The sequence below is a fragment of the Mesoplodon bidens genome (assembly GCF_964165515.1).
Source record: "Mesoplodon bidens genome assembly, chromosome: 1".
Taxonomy (NCBI): domain Eukaryota; kingdom Metazoa; phylum Chordata; class Mammalia; order Artiodactyla; family Ziphiidae; genus Mesoplodon; species Mesoplodon bidens.
The window spans coordinates 12,106,125-12,120,591 of NC_138176.1; the positions used below are offsets into that span (position 1 = coordinate 12,106,125).

The 14,467-nt window shown below is 41.6% G+C and overlaps 1 protein-coding gene across 3 annotated transcripts in view; it reads right to left on the bottom strand.

Moving 5' to 3' along the window:
* The window catches only part of SEC23IP (SEC23 interacting protein), a 45,540-nt gene extending 31,278 nt beyond the window's left edge, over positions 1-14,262 (bottom strand). For all 3 annotated transcript variants that reach the window (XM_081245639.1, XM_081245637.1, XM_081245638.1), the window contains exons 1-5: positions 14,036-14,262; positions 8,517-9,049; positions 5,496-5,718; positions 4,501-4,694; positions 23-112 (exon numbers count right to left, since the gene is read on the bottom strand). In XM_081245639.1, coding sequence (XP_081101765.1) covers positions 23-112; positions 4,501-4,694; positions 5,496-5,718; positions 8,517-9,049; positions 14,036-14,198 — 1,203 coding nt within the window. In that variant the 5' untranslated portion in view covers positions 14,199-14,262. The remainder of the gene's footprint in view (positions 1-22; positions 113-4,500; positions 4,695-5,495; positions 5,719-8,516; positions 9,050-14,035) is intronic.
* Between the last annotated feature and the right edge of the window lie 205 nt (positions 14,263-14,467).

The window sequence follows — 14,467 nt, forward strand, 5'->3', positions numbered from 1 at the left end:
ATATCTTAAACAACATCACTACCTTTGGATTGTGCATAACAATTGTCTCCCCACTCGGAAACTCTAATCTGCGGTGCCACTGATTCGTGGTTACAGCTTTTTTATATTCAGCCTACAAGGGAAACAACATACAATCCAGTAAGACAAATCTACTAAGAAAAAGTGTGGAAGAAAATTATAACTATGATAGTAATAAAACTAATAGTAATAGCAGCTCTCCTATACTAACTGCCTACCATACTTATTATCATTTTACATACAGTACCTCACTTAACTGCTCTCAATCAGCCCTAAATGATATTATCCCCATTACATAGAGGTGAAAACCAAGGTTTAAACAGTCTATTAATTTCCTAGGGCTGCCATAACAAAGTACCACAAACTGAGTGGCTTATAAAAACAGAAACTTATTGCCTCACAGTTCTAGAGGCTAGAAGTCTGAAATCAAGGTGTCATGTCAGCAGGGCCACATTCCCTCTGAAGCTCATAGGGAACTCCTTCCTCGCCTCTTCCTAGCTCCTGGTGGTCTGTCAGCAATCTGTAGTATTCCTTGGCTTACAGATGCATCACTCCAATCCTCTACTTTCACATGGCCTTCTTCCTCTATGTTTGTCTTAACATGACTGTCTTCTTACAAGGACACCAATCCTACTGAATTAGGGGCCCACCCTACTCCAGTATGATCTCATCTTAACTAATTATATCTGCAACAACCCTATTTCCAAATAAAGTCACCTTCTGAAGTACTAGAAGTTAAGACCTCAACCTATCTTTTTTTTTTTTTTGGTGGGTGGGGGAGGCAGACACAATTCTAATGCTAGCAGGCATCTTTAGTTCACAGTTGCACAAGACCACACAGTGATCACAAAGGTAAGGAGCAAAAGCAGAACTGTGGTTCACTCCCACCCACGACCTTCTGACTCCAAAGACTTGACTGTCCCACCACTTTCTTACTCTCCCTCCAGAGACACTATTCTGCTCTCTATAAAACAAAAGTCTGGGGGTCTCTTGGAGAGAGATTCAAAACCAGGTAAGGGGGAACCTCTGGTACACCCACTATCCAAAGTCTTTTTTTAAATGAGTAACAGTGGGACTTCCTTGGTGGCACAGTGGTGAAGACTGCGTTCCCAATGCGGGAGGCCCGGGTTCAGTCCCTGGTCAGGGAACTAGATCCCACATGCATGCCACAACTAAGAGTTCGCATGCCACAACTAAGGAGCCGGTGCAACCAAATAAATAAATATTTTTTAAAATGAGTAACAGTGATTATTTGACAATCATGTCAAAATAGAAGTGTTTCTTTTTGTCTCCTGGGCAGTCATTCAGTAACAATTCCTCTCCATCAGCTTCTATCCAGCTGACCCTCTTCCTCACTACTTTAAAAAAAATTTTTAATATATTTGTTTACATTTTTTTAAAAGATCACAAAGAAAAATGTTTAATGATTCACCACCTTAAGAATTATTTTCATTTCTTTGTATTCCCTTTCAATCCACAGCTTTATAATAAATCTTGTCTGGTAGAGTATGTTTCCACTTATCATTCTTCAAAATGGTCTTGATTATTCTTGGTACTTTGATCTTCCGTATAAAATTTAGGAGCAGTCTGCAAATTTTACTTAAAAAACCCTGATGTGACTTTGATTGGGATTACATACAATTTATAAAATAATTTGGGAAGAACTGACATCTTTATTATGTTGAGACTGTGCATCCATGAATGTAATATTTTGGTCTATTTCTTGGACGTCAACTTTTACATCCTTCAATTCTGCTTCATAGATTATTCTCCATGAAGTTCATATATACCTTTTGTTGGACGATTTTTCTACTTAGCCTGTAGTTTTGTTAGTGTTATAGTCTTCTTTTATTATTATGGTTTCTAATCGGTTATTTCTATTGTGTAGGAATGTTATTAATTTTTTGGTTTTTTTTTTTGCGGTACGTGGGCCTCTCACTGCTGTGGTCTCCCCCCCTTGCGGAGCACAGGCTCCGGACGCGCAGGCTCAGCCGCCATGGCTCACGGGCCTAGCCGCTCCGCGGCATGTGGGATCTTCCCGGACCGGGGCACGAACCCGTGTCCCCTGCATCAGCAGGCGGACTCTCAACCACTGCGCCACCAGGGAAGCCCTGTTATTAATTTTTATATGCTGATTTTATATCCACAGACTTGCTGAACTCTTACACTGGTACTCACGGAATTTCTAGAGGTTCTCCGGGTTTTCTATGCAGACGTTGGTGTAATTATCAAATTAAGGTGTTTTTTGTTTCCAACTCTTCTATTGATTTGTTTTAGTGCTCTGATAGGATAGGCTCATCTACAACACTAGCAATATGGATCACTTGATTCTCCTTTTCTCACTGGCTTTTTCATTTCCTAACCTCCTCTGCCTCTTCCCTGATCTGGCTTGAGTTTCCTGGGTAGAGGCTGAACAGGAACTAAGGTCTCCTGAAGTTAAGAACAGCTATGTGCTATTGAGACGGTCAATACATGAATTCCATCCTCGAAGCCTGTGTCACCCATTTATAATCAAATATAGTATACACTTTCAAATACTGCTTAGACTTGAAAATATATACTTTAGCTTCAAAAGAATAGGACTAAACATTCAACCTTGGGATTTTATACCTTCAGTAGGGTCTTGTCAAGGGTATCAAAAATTACAGTACACGTTTGTTTGTGTATTTATTTAGGTCTAAAATTAAGCCAAAGGTATCAGCATTCCTTTACATATTTTATTACTTATTCAAATGATTAAAATTGTTTTAGGAGACTGGTGCCTCCTGATATTTGTTTTTTCCAGGAACAAAATTAATTTTATGCCTTCTTTTCAGTTTTTGCCCTTCTTACCTGGGTTCTGACTCGGCTCTAAATCAGTGTTTTTCAAACTGTGGGTCATGACCAGTAACAAACTGTAAAATTAGTATTTTCAATGACATAGAAAATATCTAACTGAATGACACCTAGTGAGGTAAGTGTTGTTCCATGAACCTTTGTTTCTAATGGTGCGTTAGAGCTCACTCATACCAGCTCACAAGAGCTGACCACACATACCGCTTCCCAACTCTGTGCCTAGTTACATCATGTTGCTAGCTTACTATTGGCCATGGTGGGAGTATTTACACCATGGAAATCAGCAAAACACTATAAATCAGGGGCTTTTTTCCCTGGAGAGCCAGTTTACCAAACACCACTGCCTCTGATAAACAAACACACATACTCATATGTGTGTGTGTGTGTGTGTGTGTGTGTATAAAATGTGTGTACTAAATCTCAATCTAAAATGTATTCTTACTATGTGTTGAAATGAAAAACAGTTGAAGCCTCTGTTCTCAATAAGCTTCTTTTCCAATTTACTTAACCCCAACTAACATCTGTCTTAACTTCAGGCCAATATTCACCTTTTTGTACTGATTTGGTTATAGAACAGTATTTCATAGCCACTATTATAGAGATTAATATTTCGAGGGCAGGCACAATTGATAATGACTATGACTAAGGATTACATTTACAAATTTTCCTTTGAAAAAGCAAAATACTCCACAAAAAATCCGTATTATTATAGCTATAAGAAAAACATGAAAAAAAAAAAGAAAAGCACGTATATGAATAAAGAACAGTTTAAAAAAATATTTTTAAATGTACCATTTTATTCAAAAGGATGACAAGATTGTGATTCAATTTTTTTCTTATTTCTATTAATCATATTATTATGTTCTTCAAGGACAAACAATCCAGTAATTAATAGTCAGTTGCTAAACTTGACTGTCAGGTCCTAAACAGAAGATAAAGCCCCGTCCTTGCCTGAAGCTTTCAAAATATGAATCTAGGGAAGATTAACATTTTGGAGGTCCCTTTTAATGTCAACATTAGTATTGTTTTAATGTTTAACATTAGTGTGGGTTACATAAGTTTTAGTTAATACATGAAGAAATAGTAACTAAAATGTTCCATACTCCATTTCCCATGTATGCAGATGAATTCATTTTAATTTATTCCAAATATTTAAGTACTCAATTATTAAGCAGAATTATAACAAGAAATCAACACAATTATGTAAAACAACATGAACCACCAATTTTAAGATGGCTAAAAAGTCTCACAATATTTGTTCCTATTCTTATATTTGTTTTCATAAACCAGAGGTGAATTTCAAGCCTTTTACTGAATATTAATTTGAAAAGCATCCATCTGCTTGGCATGTGTTGTCAGCAGTGTATCATAGCAGCCTAAGCTCTTCTGAAGATTTGATATAAGTACCTTATTATATTAGATCTGTGACGTTCCCCTGAAAAACATTCTATCTTTTGACATGAGGCCACAATTAGCACCTCATAAAAGATGACACCAATTAAAAGGCAAGCTTCTTTGTGCACAGGATCAAGATAGGCTGTCTTGTAAATAAAGTCTGTTCCACTGTGAGTGGTGTTACATGAGGCTCCAACGTATACAGAGTCTATGTGTTTTAAAGAAAAGCATAAAGGAATAAAGCCCACGTACCTCCAGTTTTTCACTGAACTCCTCTGTATAGGGAATAAATCTGCTGTCTGTGTCCCCTTTGTAAAACCAAGTACAGCGTCTCACTTCAGCTGGCTCCTCTTCCCAGTACACTGCTTTCCTCATCCGGTCATAGAGGTAAACGTCGTAGCGCCCTCCATCCGTGCCTAGAACCACACTCTCAGGGTCTGGCTGGACTGGAGCACAAAGACCACATTTTAACTCGACAGTTACAAGGTACATTTAAAAGTAATAAATAATGAATATGGTGACTCGTCTATCCTTAAAGACAAAGAACTAAGCTCATTTTTTTTAAAAAACAGAAGTTTAAGATTAATCTGTGCTGCTCAAAATGATGATTCTTTTAAGTGGAGAAGAAATAACGAGGGTAAAATATAAAAGCATGATCAAGAAATAATTCAAATAATTGGTAGGTTGTTTTTGTTTTTTTTTTAATCAAAGCAGCAATGCTCCATGAAGCATACTTCTAAAGAATAGGTGATTTTTAAGTCCCAAGATGAAATATCATCAGGATAAACAAAGAAAACTTATTTCTATAGTGAAGACTTCTCAGGGTCTTAACACACTCTTGTGCACTATCTCAAGAGATGGATGTAGTTACAGCACTTCCAAAACTCATCTGACCATGGAACACTTTTTTCACAGCATCTTCAGGAACACGAATTCCATAGAAAATGCTTTATAAATGCCCTATAGCTACAAACAAATAAGGGAAATAAGAAAACTGACACCTGGGTTATATGAACGACTCTATTTCTTGGATTTAAACAAAAAAAGAAAATTACTAAAACATTTCTTCAAATACCTTGCTCAAATAACTCAGAACTTATATTAATATTATCATCTTAAGGTACAGAGGCTGGCAGGCTCTACAAGGATTAAAGAATTTGACATTCATAAAAAGTAGGCCATGGATAAATACTCTTCATTCCTCTCTTCCTAAAATCAGATACAAATGATGCAGGATCTGTGCTTACCTGAGTTATAGATTTCTTCAAGATTCAAAGAGTCAAACACACTGAAAGGCATCCATAGTTGTCTGTATTCTATCTCCTTGCAGTAAAACCAGTGGGGTTGGACAGGTTCATATTGGTTTTGAAGTAGAAAAAGAGATGACGCTTGCACAGAGGGACCCGCAGGTCTAGCAGGTGCCTGCTGCTGGGTTGGAGGGGACAGCCCTGGCTGCACTGAAGGAGGAATCTGGGGGGACAAAAGTTAGGACCATCACGTCTGTCCAAAGGAACAATTCTGTATATGTTTCAGACCCAAACTAACATAGTAATGATTATCCTAAATATTTCTCTAGACAACTATTTAATAACCAGGCTCCAAAGCAAGTAAAATTTTTAAAAATCTAACAAACCCCAAAATCAGTTGCAAAGTGAACAGGACTTTCTCACACTGATGGCAAAGTAAACTAATACCTTTACAGAAATCAACCTAGCAGTATGTCTCTTGTGACTTATTTAATCTTTAAAATATGCATATTCCTTGGGAATTCTCTGTAGGCCCAGAGGTTAGGACTTGGCGCTTTCGCTGCTGTGGCCCAGGTTCAATCCCTGATCAGGGAACTAAGATCCCACAAGCCCCATGGCCAAAAATAAATAAATAAATAAAAATAAAAATAAAATGTGCATATTCCTTGACCTAGACATTCCATTTCTAAGATATCCTAAAGATATAATGGTAAAAATGTTCCCATAATATCAAAAAGTTATTTAAAATAGACAATCAGTGGATACAATCTAAATGTCTAATAGAAACCTGATTAAATAAATCATCTTTTACTCATATGCTGGAATTCTCTAGAACCATTAAAAAGGTTTTAGAAAAAATCTTAATAACACCTAAAATATGTTCACAAAAAACATACATAATGCTTGCTTGCTTGTTCACAAAAAACATACATAATGCTTGTGTTGGGACTTCCCTGGGGGCACAGTGGTTAGGCATCCGCCTGCCAGTGCAGGGGATACGGGTTCGAGCCCTGGTCCGGGAAGATCCCACATGCCGTGGAGCAACTAAGCTCGTGCACCACAACTACTGAAGCCTGCGCACCTAGAGCCCGTGCTCTGCAACAAGAGAAGCCACCGCAATGAGAAGCGCGTGCACCACAACGAAGAGTAGCCCCTGCTCAGGCGCAACTAGAGAAAGCTCACGCGCAGCAACAAAGACCCAATGCAGCCAAAAATTAATTAATTAATTAAAAAAGAAAAAAAAAACCCAAAACACTATGCTTTTATCTAGAAAAAAGGATAAGAAAGACATAAAACAAAATAAAAACAGGGTTTTCTAGTGGCAATTTTTATTTATTTGGCTATATGGCGTTTTTCAAATTTTCAGCACTGAAAATACTTTTAAAATCAGAATACAATTTTTTTTTTAATTTTTATTAAAAATCACTTTAGGGCTTCCCTGGTGGCGCAGTGGTTGAGAGTCCGCCTGCCGATGCGGGGGACGCGGGTTCGTGCCCCGGTTGGGGAAGATCCCACATGCCGTGGAGCAGCTGGGCCCGTGAGCCATGGCCGCTGAGCCTGCGCGTCCGGAGCCTGTGCTCCGCAACGGGAGAGGCCCCAACAGTGAGAGGCCCGCATACCGCAAAAAAAAAAAATCATTTTAGAATATTCTATCAATGCAAATTTACTGAGGTTGATAACTGTACTGTGGTTATGTAAAAGAATATCCTTATTCTCAGGAAATACACACTGAAGTATCTAGGAGTAAAGAATCATAATGTATTTAACTGATCTTCAAATGTTTCCCCCCAAAACTGCATATATACAGAGTGAGAAAGGAAGGGAGGGAGGGGAGAAAGGATACTCCAACACATGTCAGTGTGCACATTCACCAATGACAGAACAAATGTTCATGACAGGTAAATCTGGCTTAGGGTATTGGGGTGTTCTCTGTCCTATTTTTATTTTGCAACCTTTTTTTATATTTAAAATTGTCATTTTAAAAATTCTTAATTAGGAATCTTTACAAAATTTCATCAGCAAACAAAGTATACTAACTTACATTACATGCTACAAATCTGGTTACTTTCCAATATGCTGAAATTCAACATTACCAAGAGTTTGTGTATTGGTAAGATTTAAATTAGATGGTAAAATGGAACCCATTCTCTATCCCCAAGAGAGAAGTCAGGTTATACACTCTGATTGCAATACTATTATCTCTGCCACACTGGGCTGGGTTCTTAATTCTTCCTTTCAGTCATTTCCCTTTTTTTTTTAATTCAGTTCACTTCCCTTTGGAAGTCAGTTGAATAATTAGTGGGGAAAAAAGGCATAAAGGAATTTCATAAAATTTACCCAATGCAAAATTTACCCCTGAGACAGAGTTTGACTATCTAGATCCAAACTCCATAAATGTAAATAAAATAAATTATTGGAGTAATCAATTTTAGTCCCACTAATTGAGTGTTTTGCGGTACGCGGGCCTCTGTCTGTTGTGGCCTCTCCCGTTGCAGAGCACAGGCTCCAGACGCGCAGGCTCAGTGGCCATGGCTCACGGGCCCAGCCACTCCACAGCATGTGGGATCTTCCCAGACCGGGGCACGAACCCGTGTCCCCTGCATCGGCAGGCGGACTCTCAACCACTGTGCCACCAGGGAAGCCCTAATTGAGTGTTTTGGTTGAGTAGTATGATTAAAAAATGAGAAGCTGGCAGTCTGTTAATAATTGCTCTGACTCTCACATGTCCCTAGATGACATTTGTTATTGGTATCTTACATTAAATCTGGAAATATTGACATATGGTTAACTCATTAAAATCAATTACTACTTCCATAAATAAATATAAACTAAAATATGAACCATTCAATGAGCTATCTTTAAAAGATTGTTTACTTGAAAGCATGTAGCTTACAAAAACATTCCCTCTGAAAATAATGTCATCATATTATTAAAAGCACAGTGTTTTCAAAAACATAGGTTAAGATGAGAGAGATTAAAAATTACAGTGAATAATTAGGATATAAAAACACATTTCCATACCGATGGCAAAGATCCTGGAGGCATCTGGTACATCTGAACAGGGGGTCCAGAGGGCGGGGGATGGGTAGGATGGGCCGGTGTTTGGCACTGCTGCAGCTGTGGTGGTGCAATATAAGGATTAGCCCTGCTGCTTACAGCTGTGTGGCGATATGGATTGTACCCTTGTTGGGGCGTTCCTTGGGGTGGGCTCCCAAAATCTGAAGGAGGGAGACTACTAGGCTGAGAAGGCAGATAAGTATTTATTCCCATTTGTGAAGCAGGTGGAGCACCATACTGAGCCTTCGAAATGGATGGTGAAAATGCATTCGACATATCTTGGGATCCGGTTGTAAAAGGGAGAGCAGCTGGGGGCTTGGAGAATGCTGATTGTCCAGCCGATGTTGCTACAGTTGTTAACGGTGACTGTCCAATATTCCCAAAAGGATCACTACTGCTTGATACCTGAGAGAAGTAACTAAATGTCTGTGGGGTAGACGTGTGAGCAGAAGTCTGACCAAGGAAGCTGTCCTCCTCACCCACATCTGTGGAATCCTCTGAAAGGAAACAGAAGGGTACATGGTTTAAAGGTACGCCATCACTCTGTAGATAAGACTCTATACCCCAGATCTAGCAATTGTACCTCTTATTTTGTTGTTCAAACTTACATTTCTGCAGTAAAGACAATAATGAAAAACTTCTTTTTCTTTGAAATAAATAACTAGAAAACATGAATAAGAAACAAGAGGGAAAAATACTAACTCATTCATAAGCTCACCTCCCAGAGACAATCACTGTTAACACGGTTAATATTTTGATACATACCTTTCCACACTTTTAAAATAAATATAAATAGTTATATATTTATTTTAGACATGTATAAATTATGTAGACATATATGTATATAGGAGAAGGTTTAAAAAATGGAAACAAAATCTATACTCCTAGTTTTACATGTTATTTTGAATACTGGTTTTTCCTGGTAAGAAACAATTCAAATACTGTTCTGCTACCCAAACACACAAAACTTTTTCTACAGTAAGGACAAGAAACTAAAGTACAGATATTAACTCTGTTGACAACAAGGGGTGTGTCAGGCTCTTACCTACAAAGCACTCATTATATAAGTGAACATGTGGTATTTGTATTCCTGAGGCAAAGTAGGTCAACCATTAATTGCCATCCCTAAAACCACACAGTATCACAACCAGATAGTCACTAGGGAATGCCAAATCACTGGAAAAGGCATTTTCTAACTAAGGGAAGTTCTCCTCACTTCCCTTTGCCCAACTTGATCTTCACTGTGGGTACTATTAGCACCAAACTATTTATCCTCTCTTCTGCTACCAAGTCGTAAAATAGTGATAAAAACATTTTCCTTAGACATGGCCTCAAAAGTTCAGTCTGGGCTTCCCTAGTGGTGCAGTGGTTAAGAATCCGTCCGCCAATGCAGGGGACATGGGTTCGAGCCCTGGTCCGGGAAGATCCCACAGGCCGCGGAGCAACTAAGCCCGTGCACCACAACTACTGAACCTGCGCTCTAGAGCCCACGAGCCCCAACTACTGAAGCCCACGTGCCTAGTGCCGGTGCTCCGCAACAAGAGAAGCCACCGCAATGAGAAGCCCGCGCACTGCAACAAGTAGCCCGCACTCACCACAACTAGAGAAAGCCCGCGTGCAACAACAAAGACCTGACTCAGCCATACATACATACATAAACAGAAATAAAAAAAGCCCAGTCTACCTTTCCTCAGGAAACTTTTAGGAGGCCTTAGCTTCTAACATCATCTTCCTCTTCCTAATCTTTTCCTTCTCCCATCTCATTCCCGCTCATCTCCAATTCCCTCTTATCTCCCACTGCTGGAGGCATAGAGCAGATCAGAAGGGTGGACCCGCTCCCAGCACACAGGCACACTGGTCCCTGCCCTTGAGACCTGCCAAAGGGTGGCCTTTCAAGCTCTGAGCTCCTTCTTGACCTTTGCTGAATGAGGCCTTCAGCTCTTAGGCTGCTCTTATTATATTTCACACACATCAATCTAACTGAGATACTCCACTATTCGAAATACTCCTCTGAGTTGTTTCTTTGTAACTAAAAATATCTTCCTGCACAAGACCCCCTGTCTGCTTATATCGGTCTACTTTTCTGATACATTTCCGATTCCTACCCTCTCTTTTCAGTCACATGAACCTCACTTGGACTCAGACTTCTTAGTTGATGGCTTAACATCTAAAAGCAGAGGAAAAAAACACTGTGGTATCTTTCATCCTTTAAGACAACTTGGGATCAACCTGATCCAAGAGACTTTTTTCTGATTAGCATTCATTACAAACAAAATACTGATCTCAACAAGCGGCCAGCCTCACCTCAAGGGCACTTTCTAATTCCATGTAGACACATCTGGCATCAAGACCCGTAACTTTAATGTATACTTGTGACACTCCCAACTCTGTCTCAAACTGAGACTGATCTTCTGTGTCCCAGAACCTATTTTCCAACTGCCTCCTCAATACTTTTTGGCAGGTTCAGCCACATATACCTCAGACTTAGTAAGCCTGAATGCAATTTGTCATCTTAACTGTCCCCCTTCATGTCCCCCCTTTTACACATCTCACTAACCTCAACAGATGTCTGCCAACATCCATCCAGACACTCAGACCGGAAACCTCCTCTCTCAGACTGCTCCCTCTCCCTCACATCCTTCATTTAATCATTCAGATCCTCATTAAAGAAATATGTACACAGTATCCATTATATGCCAGGTGGTGCTATGTCTTAGGGCTGAAACTGAACAAAGAGAAGGGGACTCTGCACGGCACAGCCTGGACCCCCGTGAGTCACTAAGCCCCAACAATTTGACAGTGTAGAAATCTCTCATATCTGTTCCCTGCTCTTCACACCCAGTGTGGCTGACCAGGGCTAGAGTGCCACCGGCTCCTGCCTGACTCCCAGTGGCTTCCAGATTGGCCGCTCTTGCTACTGTCAGCTTCACTCTGGTGCAATCTCAGGAAACTCCAGTCTTTCTGAAACACACCTCTAATCCCACCGTCTTGTTCAGAACCCTCCAAGGGCACCCCCGACACCCCACAGGGTAAACTACAAACTCCTCAGTGTGGTGTCTGAGGCCCTTCGTGATCTGGGCCCCGCTGACCACTTGAAGCACCCCCTGGCATTCACTCTAGTCACATGGAGGGGTGCAGGTGGTGGAGGGATGGGGCGAGAGGGAAAAAGCAGGGGAGGGAGAGAGGATGTGAGCACCTACCACCAAATCAGCAGGTTCCTCTCACACCTCCAGACTCTCACATGTCTGTCTCCCCAGACTCCCTAATTTCTATGTATCCTTCAATATTCAGCTCAAGAACTGCCTCCTCTGTGAGGTCCTGAAGGCCCGAGGGATGTCCTCTCCCTGGTCAGCCAGCCTGACAGCCACAGCTCTCACAGCAGCCTATCAATCCCTCTTTCTAGCCATCATAAACCCGTATCACAATTACTTACACAGCTGGGTACATTGCGTCTGTATATACTGTGCAGTCGTTGAGGGCAATGCTATCTGCTGCTCTGTGTCTCCCAGACCTCGGGAACAGGGCCTGGCAAACGGAAGCTGCTCAATCCAGGTTTGTGGAATGAAATTGCTTCCTATGTGTCTCTTTCACTGACTTGATTAACTGTTGCTTCCAATGTGACAGGTTCTCCTTTTGTCTCTGGAAATGATCTGAATGGGTTTCTAATGATCAAATCTTTTTTAAAGGTAGAAAAATATGTGTTACAGGATTTTAGTTCTAAAAAGTATTAGTTTTCTTATTAAAAAATAAACCATCTCCAAGAAACAATGGTTTTCAAGACAGGTAAGTTATCCTGTACATGGCAGTGAAGATGTTTAGCATTTACTGACAGTAACAGACACAAGCAAATTACATAGCAAGGAAGATGGGCATGAACCAAACATCTGTGAAGCAGAGGATGACACGAAAACCCCACGTACAGCCCTATTTATTCCTGCAACCTACCAAAGCATTCTGCTCCAGCCATGCTAGTCCTCCACCAAAAATGGCAATGCTGAACCTTTCAGCCACACCATCAAAACAAGACATACATATTCCTGACTGCCACCCTTTCATTCATTCAACGAGTTTCTATTGAAAAATAGGTCTACAGCGTACCAGACACTGTTCTAGGCATAAGTTCCTGCTCTCATGGAGCTTACACGCTAGTGGGATGAGATAAACAAATATGAGACTTCCCTGGTGGCGCAGTGGTTAAGAATCCACTTGCCAATGCAGGGGACAAGGGTTCGATCCCTGGTCTGGGAAGATCTCACATGCCACAGAGCAACTAAGCCCGTGTGCCACAACTACTGAAGCCTGTGCGCCTAGAGCCCATGCTCCACGACAAGAGAAGCCACAACAGTGAGAAGCCCGTGCACCACAACCAAGAGTAGCCCCCACTCACCATAACTAGAGAAAGCCCGCGCGCAGCAACGAAGACCCAATGCAGCCAAAAATAAAAAGTAAAATAAATTTAAAAAAATTTTAAAGATAAACAAATATTTGTACACATCAGGTGGTGATAAGTACCAAGAAGAAACATTACACAAGGGAAGAGGAACCATCATGTATTGTCCGATCTGCCCCTCTTCACTTCTCCATGAAACTTTCCTCAGTCTTCCAAACAAGAATAAATTATTCAACAGGAAAATATTCAACATTTACTGAGGACCTATGTGCTAGGCACTAAACAAGATCCTAGAAATAAAAAGGTAAATAAGTTATAGCTGCAAACTTCAAGAAGCCCACAGTCCAAATAGAGAGGCAGACATGTTTATTTCACAAACATTTATATAACACTATGTGCCAGGCACTATATTCAGTGCTTTACAAAAATCAGTTCACTTCTCATCACAGCCCATATGGAAAATGAAGAACAGAGAGGTAAAGTAACATGCCTGAGGTCACACAGCAAGTTATTGGCAGGGCTAGGGCTGGAATACAGTCTGTGCTCCTAAACACCACCTCTGGGTTATGCCACGTAATCGTTAAAAAGCAATCTCCCTAGACAATAATAAAGATATGTACAAAGTGCTAAGGTGCTCACAGGAGTAGGGACTTGAGAACAAGCAAGGGCTCCTTAGAGAAAATGATGCACCGCCTTGAAAGATGACTGCGTTCTGTACCTCTACTTTGCAAATATTACGTGTCTATCCTAAGAGATATCCTACAGTATCCTAGGAGAGAGAAGGCACTGTCTAATTTTTTTGCATTCCCTGCAAGCACCTGGCACACCAGGAGGTGTTCAACAAAAATCTGTGGAATGCCAGTTCAGGAGTGTCCAGCACTGGGAACAGTTCCTTCCACGAAGAGCTTGGCCCCTGCCCCCAACATCCCAAAGTCCTCAGGCCACTCAAACCTGGCCACTGATGGCCCTGGCAAGGTACCAGAGGGTCGGGTCTAGGCACAAGGAAAACCTCCCGTCCGACCCTCGCCACCGCCCGCCGCCCGCCCACCTCCCCGCACACACTTGCCCCACCGGATCCTCATCTCCTTACTACCTCCGGGCAAGAGCAGGGAGGCCGAGGCAGCGGCAGCCTGGGTGACTGGGATAAAGGGCACGTTGAAGCTGAACTCCGTGGCCGAGGAGGAGAAAAGTAAGTTAGTGCCCGACGAGGAGGTGGAAGCGGCGCCTCCGCCGCCGTTAGGTTTCCTCTCAGCCATGGCTGCGGCCCACCTTCCCTTACACGTCTACTGGGGGCCGGTGCGGAACCACCAGCCGGAAACCCGTCACGGTCGGGGCCAACACACTTCCGCACTTGCGCACAAGGGCCGGAACTCCGAACGGCTGGTCAGCCTCCCTCTGCCTTCTCCTACGGGGCCGCCAGGAATCAACATGGCGGCGCAGGCTTCACGCCCGGGTCCTAGCACGTGACACCCTCGGTCACTGCCGGGGCCGGAAGGGAGGCAGAGGTGGAGGCCGCGGCTGGGGT